This window comes from Leptonychotes weddellii, chromosome 11 (genome assembly GCF_054177405.1).
Source record: "Leptonychotes weddellii isolate Sample4059 chromosome 11, ASM5417740v2, whole genome shotgun sequence".
In the NCBI taxonomy this organism is placed as follows: Eukaryota; Metazoa; Chordata; class Mammalia; order Carnivora; family Phocidae; genus Leptonychotes; species Leptonychotes weddellii.
The window spans coordinates 37,701,607-37,715,630 of NC_138379.1; the positions used below are offsets into that span (position 1 = coordinate 37,701,607).

General features: G+C 36.0%; 1 protein-coding gene across 1 annotated transcript in view; it reads right to left on the bottom strand.

Annotated features, from left to right (window-relative positions):
- PDE3B (phosphodiesterase 3B) overlaps positions 1–14,024 on the bottom strand; it is a 169,992-nt gene that overhangs the window by 29,266 nt on the left and 126,702 nt on the right. The window contains exons 6-7 of the mRNA XM_006743160.3: positions 6,172–6,382; positions 5,577–5,653 (exon numbers count right to left, since the gene is read on the bottom strand). Coding sequence (XP_006743223.2) covers positions 5,577–5,653; positions 6,172–6,382 — 288 coding nt within the window. The remainder of the gene's footprint in view (positions 1–5,576; positions 5,654–6,171; positions 6,383–14,024) is intronic.

Below are 14,024 nucleotides of genomic sequence, written 5' to 3' on the forward strand. Positions count from 1 at the left end.
TATTCACACAACTGAACACTATGGAGCAAAGAGAATTAACTACAACCACACGCAACAAGACAGATGATTCTTAAAAATATAATGTTGAATGAAGGAAGTTAGACACAGAAGTACATAATCTGTGATGTTCTTTATGAAAAGTTCAACAACATACCAAAACTGATACATATGAGTATCGAAAGCCAAGACAAATGTTATCTTTAGAGGGTATACCTGGAATGGGGCATGAGGAGAAATTCTGAGGTGCTGGTAATATTTTGTTTATTAGTTTACTGATCTGGGTGGTTACACAGGTATGTTAAGTGTGTGAATACTCATCAAGTTATAAAGTTATGATTCACTTACTTTTCAATATGTAGGGGGTTTTCCTAAGTAAAAGGTTTTTGTTTTTTTTTTAAAGACTTTACTTATTTTATTTGAGAGAGAGCATGCACATGCATGCAACAAGCAGGGGGAGGGAGAAGGGGAGAGGGACAGAATCTCAAGTAGACTCCACGCTGAGCACGTGGGGCTCGATCTCACGATGCTGAGATCATGACCTGACCCAAAACCAAGAGTCAGATGCTTAACCGACTAAGCCACCCAGGCGCCCCTAGGTAAAAGAGTTTTTAAGAGTACATATCAGAATTGAGTTTCAGAAGAACTAGGCTCAAATCCTGATTTTGTACTTGATAATGGCAAGCTTTTTCCCCTGTAAAATATGGATAATAACATCTATTTTACTAGATGTTACATATAATAAATGATCAATAAATGTTAGTCAAATCTTAATCTAAAATTGAATATACTAAAAAATCATTAACTAATGATGATCAGGAAATATCCTTTGGAAAATACTATTTTTTCCCAATGAAAAGCATTTAACAAATGAAATTTAGAATATACAACTACTCTTGGTAAGTTAAGGCAATACTACTAATAAAATATATATAATAATATTCTAAAATAGCCATCATGACATATGAGGTTCATTAAATACGGTTTTTTTTTTAAGATTTTTTAAAGATTTTATTTATTTATTTGAGAGGGTGGGAGGAGCACAGAGGGAGAAGCAGACTCCCGAATGAGCAGGGAGCCTGATGCGGGGCTCGATCCTAGGACCCAGAGATCATGACCTGAGCCGAAGACAGACATTTAAATGACTGAGCCCCATACGTATTTTAATGATCCAAACTTCTAATAACTCTATCTTACATAGAACAGTAATAAAAACAGTTGAAATAAATGTAATAATTTCCTTTCCGAAGTTGGCCACAACACTATGTCTTACCCCCCCTTGCACTCTTTTGAAATGTATTCTTGTTGCTCCTCCATCAAGACACTGCATCTATTTCCTAAGCCCCAGGAATCTGGACAGCCTGCGTGACTGCTCTGATTAATAGGATATGGCATAAGTAATGCTTTGTTCTGGGTTGAGCCATTAATTTGACTGGCAGCTTCTACTTCCTCCTCTCCTGGAATCCAGCAAACATGCTGGAAGAAGCCCACAGAGAGATCATATTTAGATGGACTAGTCAGTAATCAGCAGATACATGAGTAATCCCATCTTGGAAATTCAGCCCAATCATTCCTTCAGATGACTGTCACTCGTACCAATATCTGACTGCAATCACATGAGAGTCCTCAAGTGAGAATCTCCCAGCTGATACCATTCAATCCAAAGAAGTGTGTGTGTATAATGTAATAAAATACTATAAAATCTACCCATTTTAAGTGTATAATTCAACAATTTTAGTATATTTACAGAGTTGTACAACCATATGACAATTTTAGAATATTCTCATCACCCCAAAAAGTACCCTCCTGCTTATTTATAGTTAATCCCTATTTTCATCCTAGGTGATCACTGTTCTGATATTGTCCCTATAAATTCACCTTTTCTAGAAACATCTCATATAAATAGAATCATACAATATGAAATCTTTTGAGCCCGCTTCTCTCACTTAGAATAATGTTTTGAAGTCTATCCATGCAGTGTCATGTATTAGAAGTTTGTTCCTTTAACTGCTAAATAAAATTACATTGTATGGATATACCACGATAGTTCTCCATTTACAAGTTAATGGACATTTGGATCATTTCCAGTTTTGCAGTGTCATCAATAATGTCATAACATTCACAATCTTGTCTTTGAGCGCTCATATATTTTCTCATGGATAAATTCTAAGCCATGGTATTACTGGGTGATATTATAAATTTATGTGTAACTTTTAAAGAAACTGTCAGAATGTTTTCCAAAGGGGTATACCATTTTATATTCCCATCAGCAATGCATAAAGGTTCTAATTTCTCTGCATCCTTGCTAACACTCGGTATTGTCTGTCTTTTTTATTATAGTTAGTCTAGTTTGAGTGTAGTGCTATCTCACTGTAGTATTAATTTGCATTTCTGCAATGACTAATGATGTCATTCATCTTTTCATGTGTTCATTAACCATTTGTTTATATCCTTCACCAAATGACTCAGACCAAAATATGTGACATCTTTTGCCCATTTTTTGAGCTGTTTGACTTCTTAATAATGAATTATAAATGTTCTTTATGTATTATGGATATAAAACCTAATCAGATATATAATTTCCAAATATTTTCTCTCAATCAGTGGTCTGTCTTTTCATTTTCTTATTGTTGTCTTTTGAAGTGCAAAAATTTTTATTTTGCTGAAGCCCAATTTGTCATTCTTTTCTTTCATGGACTGTGCTTTTGGTGTGGTATCTAAGAATGCTTTATTCAACTCAAGGTCACAAAGACTATATCCTATATTTTCTTCTACAAGTTTCAAGTTTTTAACTCTTACACTTAGGTCTGTGATCTATTTTGAGTTACTTTTTATGTATACAGTAAGGTAAGAGTCCAAATTCTTCCTTTAACAAGTGAATATCCAATTGTGCCGGCCCCATGTGGTGAAATAACTATCCTTTCTCTTTTGAATTATCTTGGCTTCTATATCAAAATTCAGTTGATCATAAATGCAAGAATCTATTTTTGGATTTGCTGTTCTGTTCCACTGATCTACAGGCTCGTCTTTGGGCCACTACCTCACTATCTTAATTACAGTGGCTTTACAGTAAGTTTTGTAGTGTCAGTCCTCCAAATTTTTCCTTCTCCATTGTTTTGGTTATTGTTGGTCATTATCTTTCCATGTAAAATTTAAGACCAACTTGTCAATTCCTACAAAAAAAAGAGCCTGCTAGAATTTGATAAGGATTACAATGAATTTATAGATCAATTTGGGAGCCCTACTGACAATACTGAGTTTTTCAATCTTTTAATATGAAATGCCTCTCAATTTATTTAGATTTTCTCTAATCTTTATCAAAGTTTTGTAGTTTTCAGTTTATAAATCTCCCCTTCTTTGGTTAAATTTATTCTACTACTTCATTCTTATGAATTGAAATGTTTTCTTAATTTCAATTTATGATGGTTCATTGCCAGTACACAGAAATACAATTTTGTACATCACTGATCTTGCATCTTGTCTCTGCTAAACTGGTTTATTGGTTCTAGTGTGTGTGTGTATTCTTTGGGATTTTCTACACAAAGGTTCATATGATCTATGAAAATGGGACAGTTTTCTTTCTTTATTTTCATTCAGGATGCCTTTATTTCTTTTTCTTTCTAATTCTCCTGGCAAGAACCATGTAGACTAGATGTGCTGAATGCAGGGGCGCCTGGGTAGCTCACTCGGTTAGGCATCTGCCTTCGGCTAAGGTCATGATCCCAGGCTCCTGGGATCAAGCCCAGTGTCTGGCTCCCTGCTCCTGGCTCCCTGCTCCATGGGGAGCCTGCTTCTTCCTCTCCCTTTGGCCCTCCCCCTGCTCATGTGTACTCATTCACTCTCTCTCTCACAAAAATAAGTAAAATCTTTAAAAAAAAAAAAAAAAGGTGCTGAAAACAAAAACCTTTATCCTATTCTTGACCTTAGGGAGAAAGCATCAGTCTTTTTCCATTAAAGATGATGTTCAGGGGCGCCTGGGTGGCTCAGTTGGTTAAGCGACTGCCTTCGGCTCAGGTCATGATCCTGGAGTCCCGGGATCGAGTCCCGCATTGGGCTCCCTGCTCGGCAGGGAGCCTGCTTCTCCCTCTGACCCTCCCCCCTCTCATGTGCTCTCTGTCTCTCTCATTCTCTCTGTCTCAGATAAATAAAATAAAATCTTTAAAAAAAAAAAAAGATGATGTTCAGGTGTGTGTTTTTCAGATGTCCTTTATCAGATTGAAGAACTTCCCTGCTATAACTAGTTTGAGTGTTTTTATCATGAAAGAGACTTAGATTTTATCAGATGTTTTTTCTGCACATATTTAGATTTTCATGTGTTTTTCTCCCCCTTTGTTCTATTAATGTGGTATATTACATTGATTGATTTTCAACTGTTAACCTACTCTTGCATTCATGGGAATAAATACCTTTTGGTCATGGTGTGACCATTTCATACGTTGCTGGATTCAGTTTAGTATTATTTTGTTAAGGATTTTTGTGTCTATACATGTAAGGGATATTGGTCTGTAATTTCCTTGGATACTGTCTGGTTATGACATCAGGATAATACTAGTCCTATAGAATACGTTGGGAAGTTTTCCCTCCTATTCTACTTTTTGGAAGAGTTTGTGAAGGATTGGTCTTTTCCGTGTGTGTGTGTGTGTGTGTGTGTGTGTGTGTGTGTACAATGTAAGAACCAAAAACTACTGAATTGTACACTTTAAAAGGGTGACTTTTATAGTATGTAAAGGGATCGATAAGAGCCCATAATCCCTGTGGAGGCCCATCTACTTCTGGTTTACCTTTATTCTTCGGGTGGAGGCCTACAGAGTTTACCAAGTTATCCCTACTATGGTAAGCCTTCAACTCCAATCTCTGTCTCCCTAGTCCCTCAGAACTACCAAAAGGACTGCTCATTCTATTAGTCACCGGCCCCTCTAGAAGGAGCAAATACCTTTTTGATAGTCCCAAACTCCAGGCTCATTTTTGTGAATTTCTATCCTCCTCCAGATCTTGTACTGGTAATTCTGAGATCTTGTTAGTTTTCAACGGTTTTAAGCACGTTTTTGTTGTTAATAATTTGTCTGGCTTTTCTAGCTACTTTCAGTGGGAATGATGGTCTGAGTTACCTAGTTAACTACTACTGTATGCCTGAGTCATCAATTTTTTTAAAGTTATAAAACAACCATAACTTTATCACCAACAATATTTCTTGTTTGAGGATATAAAATGTTTTGGAATGATATTAACAAATTAAAATTTAAAACAACTCCTCTCTATGCCATTAAAATGTATACAAACTCTCTTGGGCTTAGAGTTCAACATTAATATAATTAATTTCACTGTTTATGAACTCTAGCCATAACCTGAAAAGACCACATTCATTTCCACAGCACACTGTAGTCTTCAAAACACTTTCACCATCTGTTATTTGTAACTCGTTCCTAGTAACTCCTCAACTTATCTCCTAAGTAGGTAAAACATTAGATCTTCATTTTAAAGATGGATAAACTGAAGTTAAACTCAATCATTTATTAACTTCTAAAACAATGTCAGAAATTGCTCTGAAATTCAAACACACATGACTTTTGCAAACTCACCTGACTTTCCACCATGGCAGTCTGTACCAGACTCAGATTCGAATGTTGACACGTATTTCAATATTTGATGTCCACAGCTTATAGAATAAAACAGATAAATATACCTTTATAAATGAGGCAAGCAAATTTTGGCCTAAATACAATTAGAAAATCTGCTTAATTTTTAACCAAGATCCTAACTGCAAAATATCATACAAGTCCAATCTCTCGATAAACCTAATAGGTAGGCTTTATCCTAGAAGGCATCCTGTGTCCCTGAAGAGAATAACATATTTTGAAAGTCAGCCCTGAGGTCTGAAGTAAACACTTATTACTGATAAAAAATGGAAAAATGAAAACAAACACCATATGAACCGGGTAGTACGGTATTATACACCAAAATAATTCTCATAATTTACTGGTGTCTTGAAATGGATAGAATACCACTATATATCACTTAATTGGAAAATGAGTAATAGCACTAAAATGAGAAAAAGTTTGTTAAGAATAAAAACTACTCGATAAAGATAATAGTCGTAAGCAAATAGAAAACTAGTAATACTTTATGAAAGTAACGTATTTTTAAATAGAAATAATGAAAATTTGGGAAACTTACCTGTTACACAAACTGCTATCAGAATTTCTGAGTTGCTGATAAGTATCTGGTGAATTGGGTGCACTGCCCAGAGATCTGTGTAAAATAACACTTGGCTTAGTAAGAAAATTGGCAGTGTCAGGAAATTCTATGTGTGATCGACTGGTTAGAGAGCCAGGAGACACTGGTCCATGGCTGGGAGAATTCACAGGACTCAGGCTGGGGAAAGCACCTTAAAAAATTAAAAGAGAGGGAAGAGATCAATAAATAAATACGTATGCACACATAGGCGTTTATTGTCTCTGTGTATTTAAAAAGAACAACTTCCTTCTTTAAAGAAAGCAAAGTATTTACAATTAAATGATAAAAGAGATTTCTAGGTGGAGCTATCTTCAAGACATTGTAGGCATTATTTGTCATCATCAGTGAGTGTGAAATAAATATTGCAGCAAGATGGCACAGATATTAACAGTGTAACTAAAATGTACAAAGTGTGGCACAAATTTTCCTAATTCACATTGGCCTTTATCTTTCACATTTTATGTGAAATTATGTGAAATTCACAAATTATGTGAAAGGTAGGGATACCTACCAGCTTATTATCCACATGAACAAAGTATTGCTACCAAAGTTTATTGAAGAACAAAAGTTCTTAACAACATTAAGCAAGCTGAGCAATGACAAAATTATATGTTAATGTAACATCAGATTCCTTTTAAAAATATATCCATATCTTTCCAGCTCATTATTCATTTAACAAATATCTGAGAGCCTCCTATATGGTAGAAAACGTGCTGGGTTTAACAATGGAGAAAAAGATACTATCCCTGCAACTCAACAAACCTAGTGACTAGTAGAGAATACAAACAAGTGCTCATTGCTAAAACATGAAAAAAACAGAGGGCTTCAGAAATACATCTCTAATGCTACTGATTTGCTCCAAAAACCTTCACTGAGTGCCCTGAACTCAGGGTAGAATGGGTATATCTGGAGAAAGGTAGGCAGATTTAAAACTTTATTTGGAAATGAAGATCCAAGTAAAGTGTGAATCAGAGGGGAAAGCAAGTAACAGTTATTCAGGAGCTCTGATATTTTCAGGCATAGTGGTATGTGTGTGATGGTTAATTTTATGTGTCACTTGGCTAGGCTGTCTACGGTGTCCAGCTGTCTGGTCAAGCACCAGGCTAGATGTGGCTGTGAAAGTGTTCTTCAGAGGTGATGAACATTTAAGTCAGTAAACTGAGTAAAGCAGATTACTCTCCCTCCTCATGTGTGTGGGCCTCATCCAGTTGGTTGAAGGCCTTGAAAGAAAAGACTGAGGTCCTCCAAAGAGGAAGGAATTTTGCCTCCAGACTGCTTTCAGATTCAGGACTGCAGTACCAACTTCTCCTAGAATTTCTAGCTGGACAGCCTGCCCTGCCAATCTCAAACTTGCTAACCCTCACAATCCTGCAAACCAATTCCTTAAAATAAGCCACCTCTCTCACTCTCTCTCTCTGTAAATACATATACACACATTCTATTAGTTCTCCGGAGAACCCGAATACAATGTGTTATTTTATTTAATACAATGTGTTATTTTCATCACCTTGTGAGTTAAGTAGTATTTTCATTTTCCCATGTGGGGAAAAAAAAAAAAACTACTGAAAAAAAAAAAAAAGGCTAAAAACTTGATTTAGTTAACACAGTTATCACCGGGAGATCATACTTCTTCCTGCAGAGCTGCCTCTACTGTTCTATTAGACTGGTTTATGGAGAGGCTCCCATAACTTCATACAGTGTTAGAGCTGAATGGGATTTTTTTTTTTTTTTAAATCTGGCCAGCCCATTTAATGTTTCAGAAGAGGAAACTGAGGACCAGACAAGAAGGGTCTTGCCTGTCATAATGATTAGTTACTAACCGGAAACTGAGGTTCCAATTTCTAGCCCTCTTCTCTCTAATTATACTAGTGAGTGTCCAAAATCGTGACAGACGGGCTAAGAAGAATAAAGGGTAACATGATCTTAGGGTAGAAATTTGATACAACAGAGAAAAACCTAGCAACCCTTAAAAAAATGCTTTCTACGATATAGATTCACCATTTTAATTTTAAACCTTTTTTAGTGTGAAATATAACACACATACGGAAAAGTTACAATGGGAATGCTCACCACTCAACTAAGACATAAAGGCATGGCCAGAGATCAGAAACCCCGTCTTCTAGCTCCCCGTCTTCTCATTAAAGGAAATCATATTTTGACTTGTATGGTATTGTTTTCCTTGCCTTCCTCTATATTTATACCACGTAAGTATGCAGTTTTTAACAATTTAGGTTAGTTTTGCTCTTATTTTCTAACTTTATAAACTGAATTAGACAGTAAATATACATGCTTCTTCTATGCTTTGCTTACATTTTAAAAAGATATTTCCAGGCAGTTGGGTATGATTGCAGTTCTCCGATTTTCAAGGCCGTATAAAATTGTACTCATGAAGATAGCACAATTTTATTTCTCTCTTCAAGTACTGAACTGCCAAATTGTCTTCCAAAGTGGTTGAAGCATTTCGCTTTCCCATCAATGTGTCAGCGTTCCCACGTTGGAACATTTTTACCACTCGTTCTTGTCTGTCTTTAAAATTACAGGCCTCACGGTGGGTATGAAGTCTTGGGTCAGTGTGGTTTTGATGTGCATTTCCCTAATGATTAAAGATATTGAACATCTTTTCGTGTGGTATGGGCCACTGGTGTATCTTCTCTGGAGAAATATCTTTTTTAATGAGGTCATTTGTCTTTTTATTATTGAGTTGTAGGACATCTTTGTATATTCTGGATACCAGAACACTATCAAATATACAATTTGCAAATATTTTCTCCCATCCTGTGTCTTTTCACTTTCTTTAGGTGTCTGTAGAAATACGAATGTCTTTAATTTTAATGAGTTCCAATTATCAGTTTTTCTCATTCAGGAACTGTGCTTTTGCTGTCATATATTAGAATGCTGTATTCGACACCCAAAGTCACAAAAATTTTCTGTCTTCTTCTACTAGTTTTGGGCTTTAACTCTTACAGTTGAGTCTATGATGCATTTGTATTAATTTTTGAGTATGGTAACAGGTAGGATTCCAAATTCATTCTTTTTCCTGTGTATATCCAGTTGTCTCAACACCATTTGTTAAAAACACTGTTTCTTCCCCATTGAATCATCTTGGCACCGCTGTTGAAAATCAGTTGACCATGTAAGGACTTATTTCTAGACTCTCAATTCTATCCCATTGAGATGGAATATCCTTATGCCAGTACCACTCTTGATTACTATAGCTTGGTAATAAGTTTTAAATTTGGAAGTGTGAGTCCTCCAATTTCTTCTTTTTTATTAAAAATTGCTTTAGCTATTCTGGGTCCCTTGAATTTCCGTATGAATTTTATTTTATTTTGTTAAGATTTTATTTATTTGAGAGAGAGTGCACGAGTTGAGGGGGAAGGAGCAGAGCGAGAGGGAGCAGCAGACTCCCTGCTGACATGGGGTCAATCCCAAGAGGAGATCATGACCTGAGCCAAAGGCAGACACTTAACTGACTGAGCCACCCAGGCGTCCCTCCATTTGAATTTTACGATCAGCTTGTCAATTTCTGCGAAGAAACCATCTCAGAACTTAATAAAGATGGCATGAAATCTAGAACAATTTGGAGAGTATTGCCATCTTAACAATATTACGTTTTCTGATCCACCAACACAGGGTATTTTTGTATTTATTTAGACCTTTAGTTTCTCTCAACAATGTTTTACAGTTTTCAGTATACAGGTCTTACACTATTTTGTTAAATTTATTCCAAGTATTTTATTTTTTTTAATACTAACTTTACATGGAATTATTTTCTTAATTTCAGTTTGCATTATTCATTGCTAGTATATAGACATATAATTGATTTTTGCATTGGGATCCTGTATCCTGCCATACTCATAAACTTGTTTATTGGTTTGTAATAGACTTTAATGAATTTCTTCAGATTTTATAAATACATGATGTCATCTGCAAATACAGTTTTACCTATTCCTTTTATCCCTTCTTACCTGACTGCTATGGCTAGAACCTCCAATCTAATATTGAGTAGAAGTGGCAATTATTTTATAACATCAAAATTATTTTATAGTTTCATTTTATAATTTCTAGTTCTTTATATTCTCTTTGATGAGACACTGTTGTCATAACTCTTCTTAAATACTGTAGATATTAGCGCCTGGGTGGCTCAGTCAGTTAAGTGTCTGGTCATGATCCCAGCGTCCTGGGATCAAGCCCATGTCAGGCTCCCTGCTCAGTGGGGAGCCTGCTTCTCCCTCTCCTTCTGCCCCTCCACCTCACCCCCCAACTGTGCTCTCTCTAATAAATAAAATCTTAAAAAAAATTTAGATATGGTTTCCACTAGTACTTTAAACATATTTATAATAGCAGATTTCAAGTCATTTAAGTCCAAATCCAAAATCCACGCCCCTTCAGGGAAATTTTCTGTTGACAAAAATTTGTTTGTACATGGCAAAAATGTGTTTCTTTGCATGTTTCATATCTTTTTGTTGAAAACTGGACATTTTAGATAATATATTTTAACAATTCTGGTATCAGATCCCTCCCACACCCAAGGTTTGTTATGTTGCTGATTTGTGTTTGTTTTCTTGCTTCTGGTTGTTGAATGACTTTCCTGGACTAATTATGTAGATTCTGTTTTCTCTGACTGTGTAGCCACTGAGTTCTTTGCTAGTTGTTGTTGTTTTACCTTTAAGTTCTTGATTTATTTTTTAAGCTTGACTTCCTGTAAATCACCCATGGATCAGAATAATTTTGTTGTCAATCAATGATGAGTCTGAAAGATTTCTTTAAATGTCTTGCCTATATGTCAACTGTAGAAGAGAATCTGTTGAAAAAGACACACTTCAAACTTTAGTTTATGAAACAGCCTTGGATTTCACGTCCTGCTTGTGAGAGGCCTCTAAGTCAGCTCCACGTGAGTGCCTGGGGCCTTCTCCTATGCATGTGCACAGCCTTGTAGACTCCCCAGGAATCTCTCAGACGTTCTCAAGTTCCCTATGGTCATTGACTAGTATCCAGGATTTCCTTTTAAATTCCCAGGTAGCTCTTGTTTGCCACCCCTGAAATCACAGCCTTACACAGTCACAATGCTGCCTGGCACAAGGTTTGGGTTTTCTGTTTGTTTTTTAGAGAGCTGAGCTCTTGAGTCCAAATACCCACAATACCCAAATACCCACGGGGAATAGAGATTTCCCAAGGAGCTTCAAGGTGGAACAAGGAGTTTCCTATATACTCTCAGTGGAGTTCTAAAAGAGGTCAGATCTCCCTGATCGTAGCAATGTTACCTGCTTTTAGCAACAGTGCCACTGAGGGAGAAAGAGGGGATGGGGTAGCCCCCAAATAAGATGTCACAGGACCCACGGGCTTACCCAGGCTCAGCAGTCTCTCTTATACAGAGGACTTCTAGTTTTTTCTCAGGCTTTTGTTAATTCCCAATGTTGTGAAATGGCTGAGTTTCATTTTTTGCCTTTTTGTTGATTTTAGCAGGAGAGTGAGTTTAGGAGATCTTCTCTCTGCCGTTCCTGAAGTCAATCTCTATATAGAGTTTTAATACTTTGAAACTCATTGAGACTTGTCTCATAGTCCAACAAATGGTCTACTGTCCTCCATCTTGTGTGTATTCTTGGAAAACATATTCATCCTGGGATGGCTGAATGTAGTGTTTTGCAGTCAAATACGTCAAGTCAGTCAAGTCATGTTGCTCTAACCTTTCATTTGTCTATACTAATATTTTGGTCTGCTTATTCTACTAATGAGAATGGGGAGTTAAAATCTCCAATTACGAATATGGATTTCTCTATTTTCCCTTTAGTTCTGTCGATTTTTAACTCATGTATATTATAGCTCTGAGATCAGACCTACCTGCATCCTTGGATTTAGAGTGTGCATCTTGTAAAGAGCATATGCTTGAGTCTTGTATTATTAGCTGCCTGACAATCTTTGTCGTTTAACTGGAGTGTATTTTCAATTTTTTGTTGAAAACTGGATGTTTTAAAAATATGCTTAACAACTCTGGCAGATCCCTGCCTCTCCCCTCCAACCACAAAGTGTATGTTTAATGTGATATAGTGTTCAATCCACTATCTTCCTATTTCTTTTTTAGTTGTTCCTTCTTTTTGTCTTTTATCTTTTCCTGGATTCCTTTGGATTATATTTTGTTTGTTTTTTAAAAAATCATGCCAATGTTACCTCTTATATTCATTTTTTATTTATACCTTTTTCTTTCATTCTTTTCGTTGTCACTCTGGATACTACAATGTGCATCTCTGAAGTACTACTTTCTCTCAAATTTATACTTTTTACAACTTTTACTAGTTTAAATCCATTTACCCCTCTTCTACCCTTTATAAGCCCTTGTTACCATATATTTGACTCCTTCATATATTACGCATGCTAAAAGGAAGTTATTATTGTGTTTTTAAATCAATATTCACTATATTCACCCCTGTATTTAGGCTTACTAGTACTTTTCATTCATTCCTGCCAGTATATGCTTTAGTGTGGATCATTTTCCTCCTACCTAAGCTACTACTTCCTTTGCTGAATCTTAGTATTGCAGGTCTACCAGCAATAAATTCTATCAGCTTTTGTCTATATGAAAAAATACATTGCTTTAATTTTTAAAAGATATTTTCATTAGATAAAGAATTCCAGGTTGGCATTTTTCATTTCATTTCATTTAGATCTGAGTTTCTAACCTATATTACTTTTCTTCTCTTTAAAGAACTTCTTTTAATATTTCTTGTCTGTCAAGTCTACTGGCAACAAGTTCCCTCAATTTTTATTTGTCTGAGAAAGTCCTCCTACACTTTTGAAGTAGAATTTCAAAGGGTACAGAATTCCAGGTTGGTGTTGTTTTTCCCCCCTTCTCAATACTTTAAATGTTTCACTCCACTTGAATGGCTTATGAAGGTTAAGTCTGATGTCATTATTATTTTCGTTCCTCTACAGGTAAGTTGTTCCCTACCCCCACTGGCCTTTTTAAGGATTTTTTATCTTTGCTTTTCTGTAACTTGAAAACAATATGCCTAGGTATTTTGATATTTATCCTGTTTGGTGTTCTGTGAGCTTCCTGGATTTATGGTTTGGTGTGTGGTATTAATCTGAGAAAATTCTCAGTCATTACTGTCTCAAATATTTTTTTTCTTCCTTCTTGCTTTCTTTTTCTGGTATTCCTTTTGCAGTTGTCCACAGCCCTTGGATATTCTGTTTTTTCAGTCTTTGTTTTTCAGTTTTGAAGATTTCTGTTGACATATCCTCAAGCTCAGAGATTCTTTCTTCAGCTGTGTCCAGCCTACTCATGAGCCCATTGAAGGCATTCTTAATTTCTGTTACAGTGTTTTGATTGTGAGCATTCATTTTTGTTTTATTATTTAGGATTTCCACCTCTCTTATTGCATATTATCTACTTAATCCATTAGAGCCTTTGGCATATTAATCATAGTTGTTTTAAGTTCCCAGTCTGACAATGCCAACATCCCTATCTGATTCTGATAGATTACTCTGTCTATCCAAATTGTGTTTTTACCTTTTGGTACACCTTGTGATTTCTTCTTGATGGCCAGACATGAGGTACCAGGTAAAAGAAACTGCTGTAAACAGGCCTTTAGTGAAATGGTGCTGAGGTCTGAGGCAAGAAGGGTTGTATAGTCCTGTGATTAGATCTCAGACTTTCAGTGAGCCTGTGTTGCTGGACTAAGAACTTCACAAGTGTTTCTCAGGTTGTTTTTGTTTGTTTGTTTTGGGGCTTTGGGTTTTTTTGTTTTTGTTTTTGTTTTTGTTTTGCCTCTCCCTTTGGTGGGAGAATGACTAGA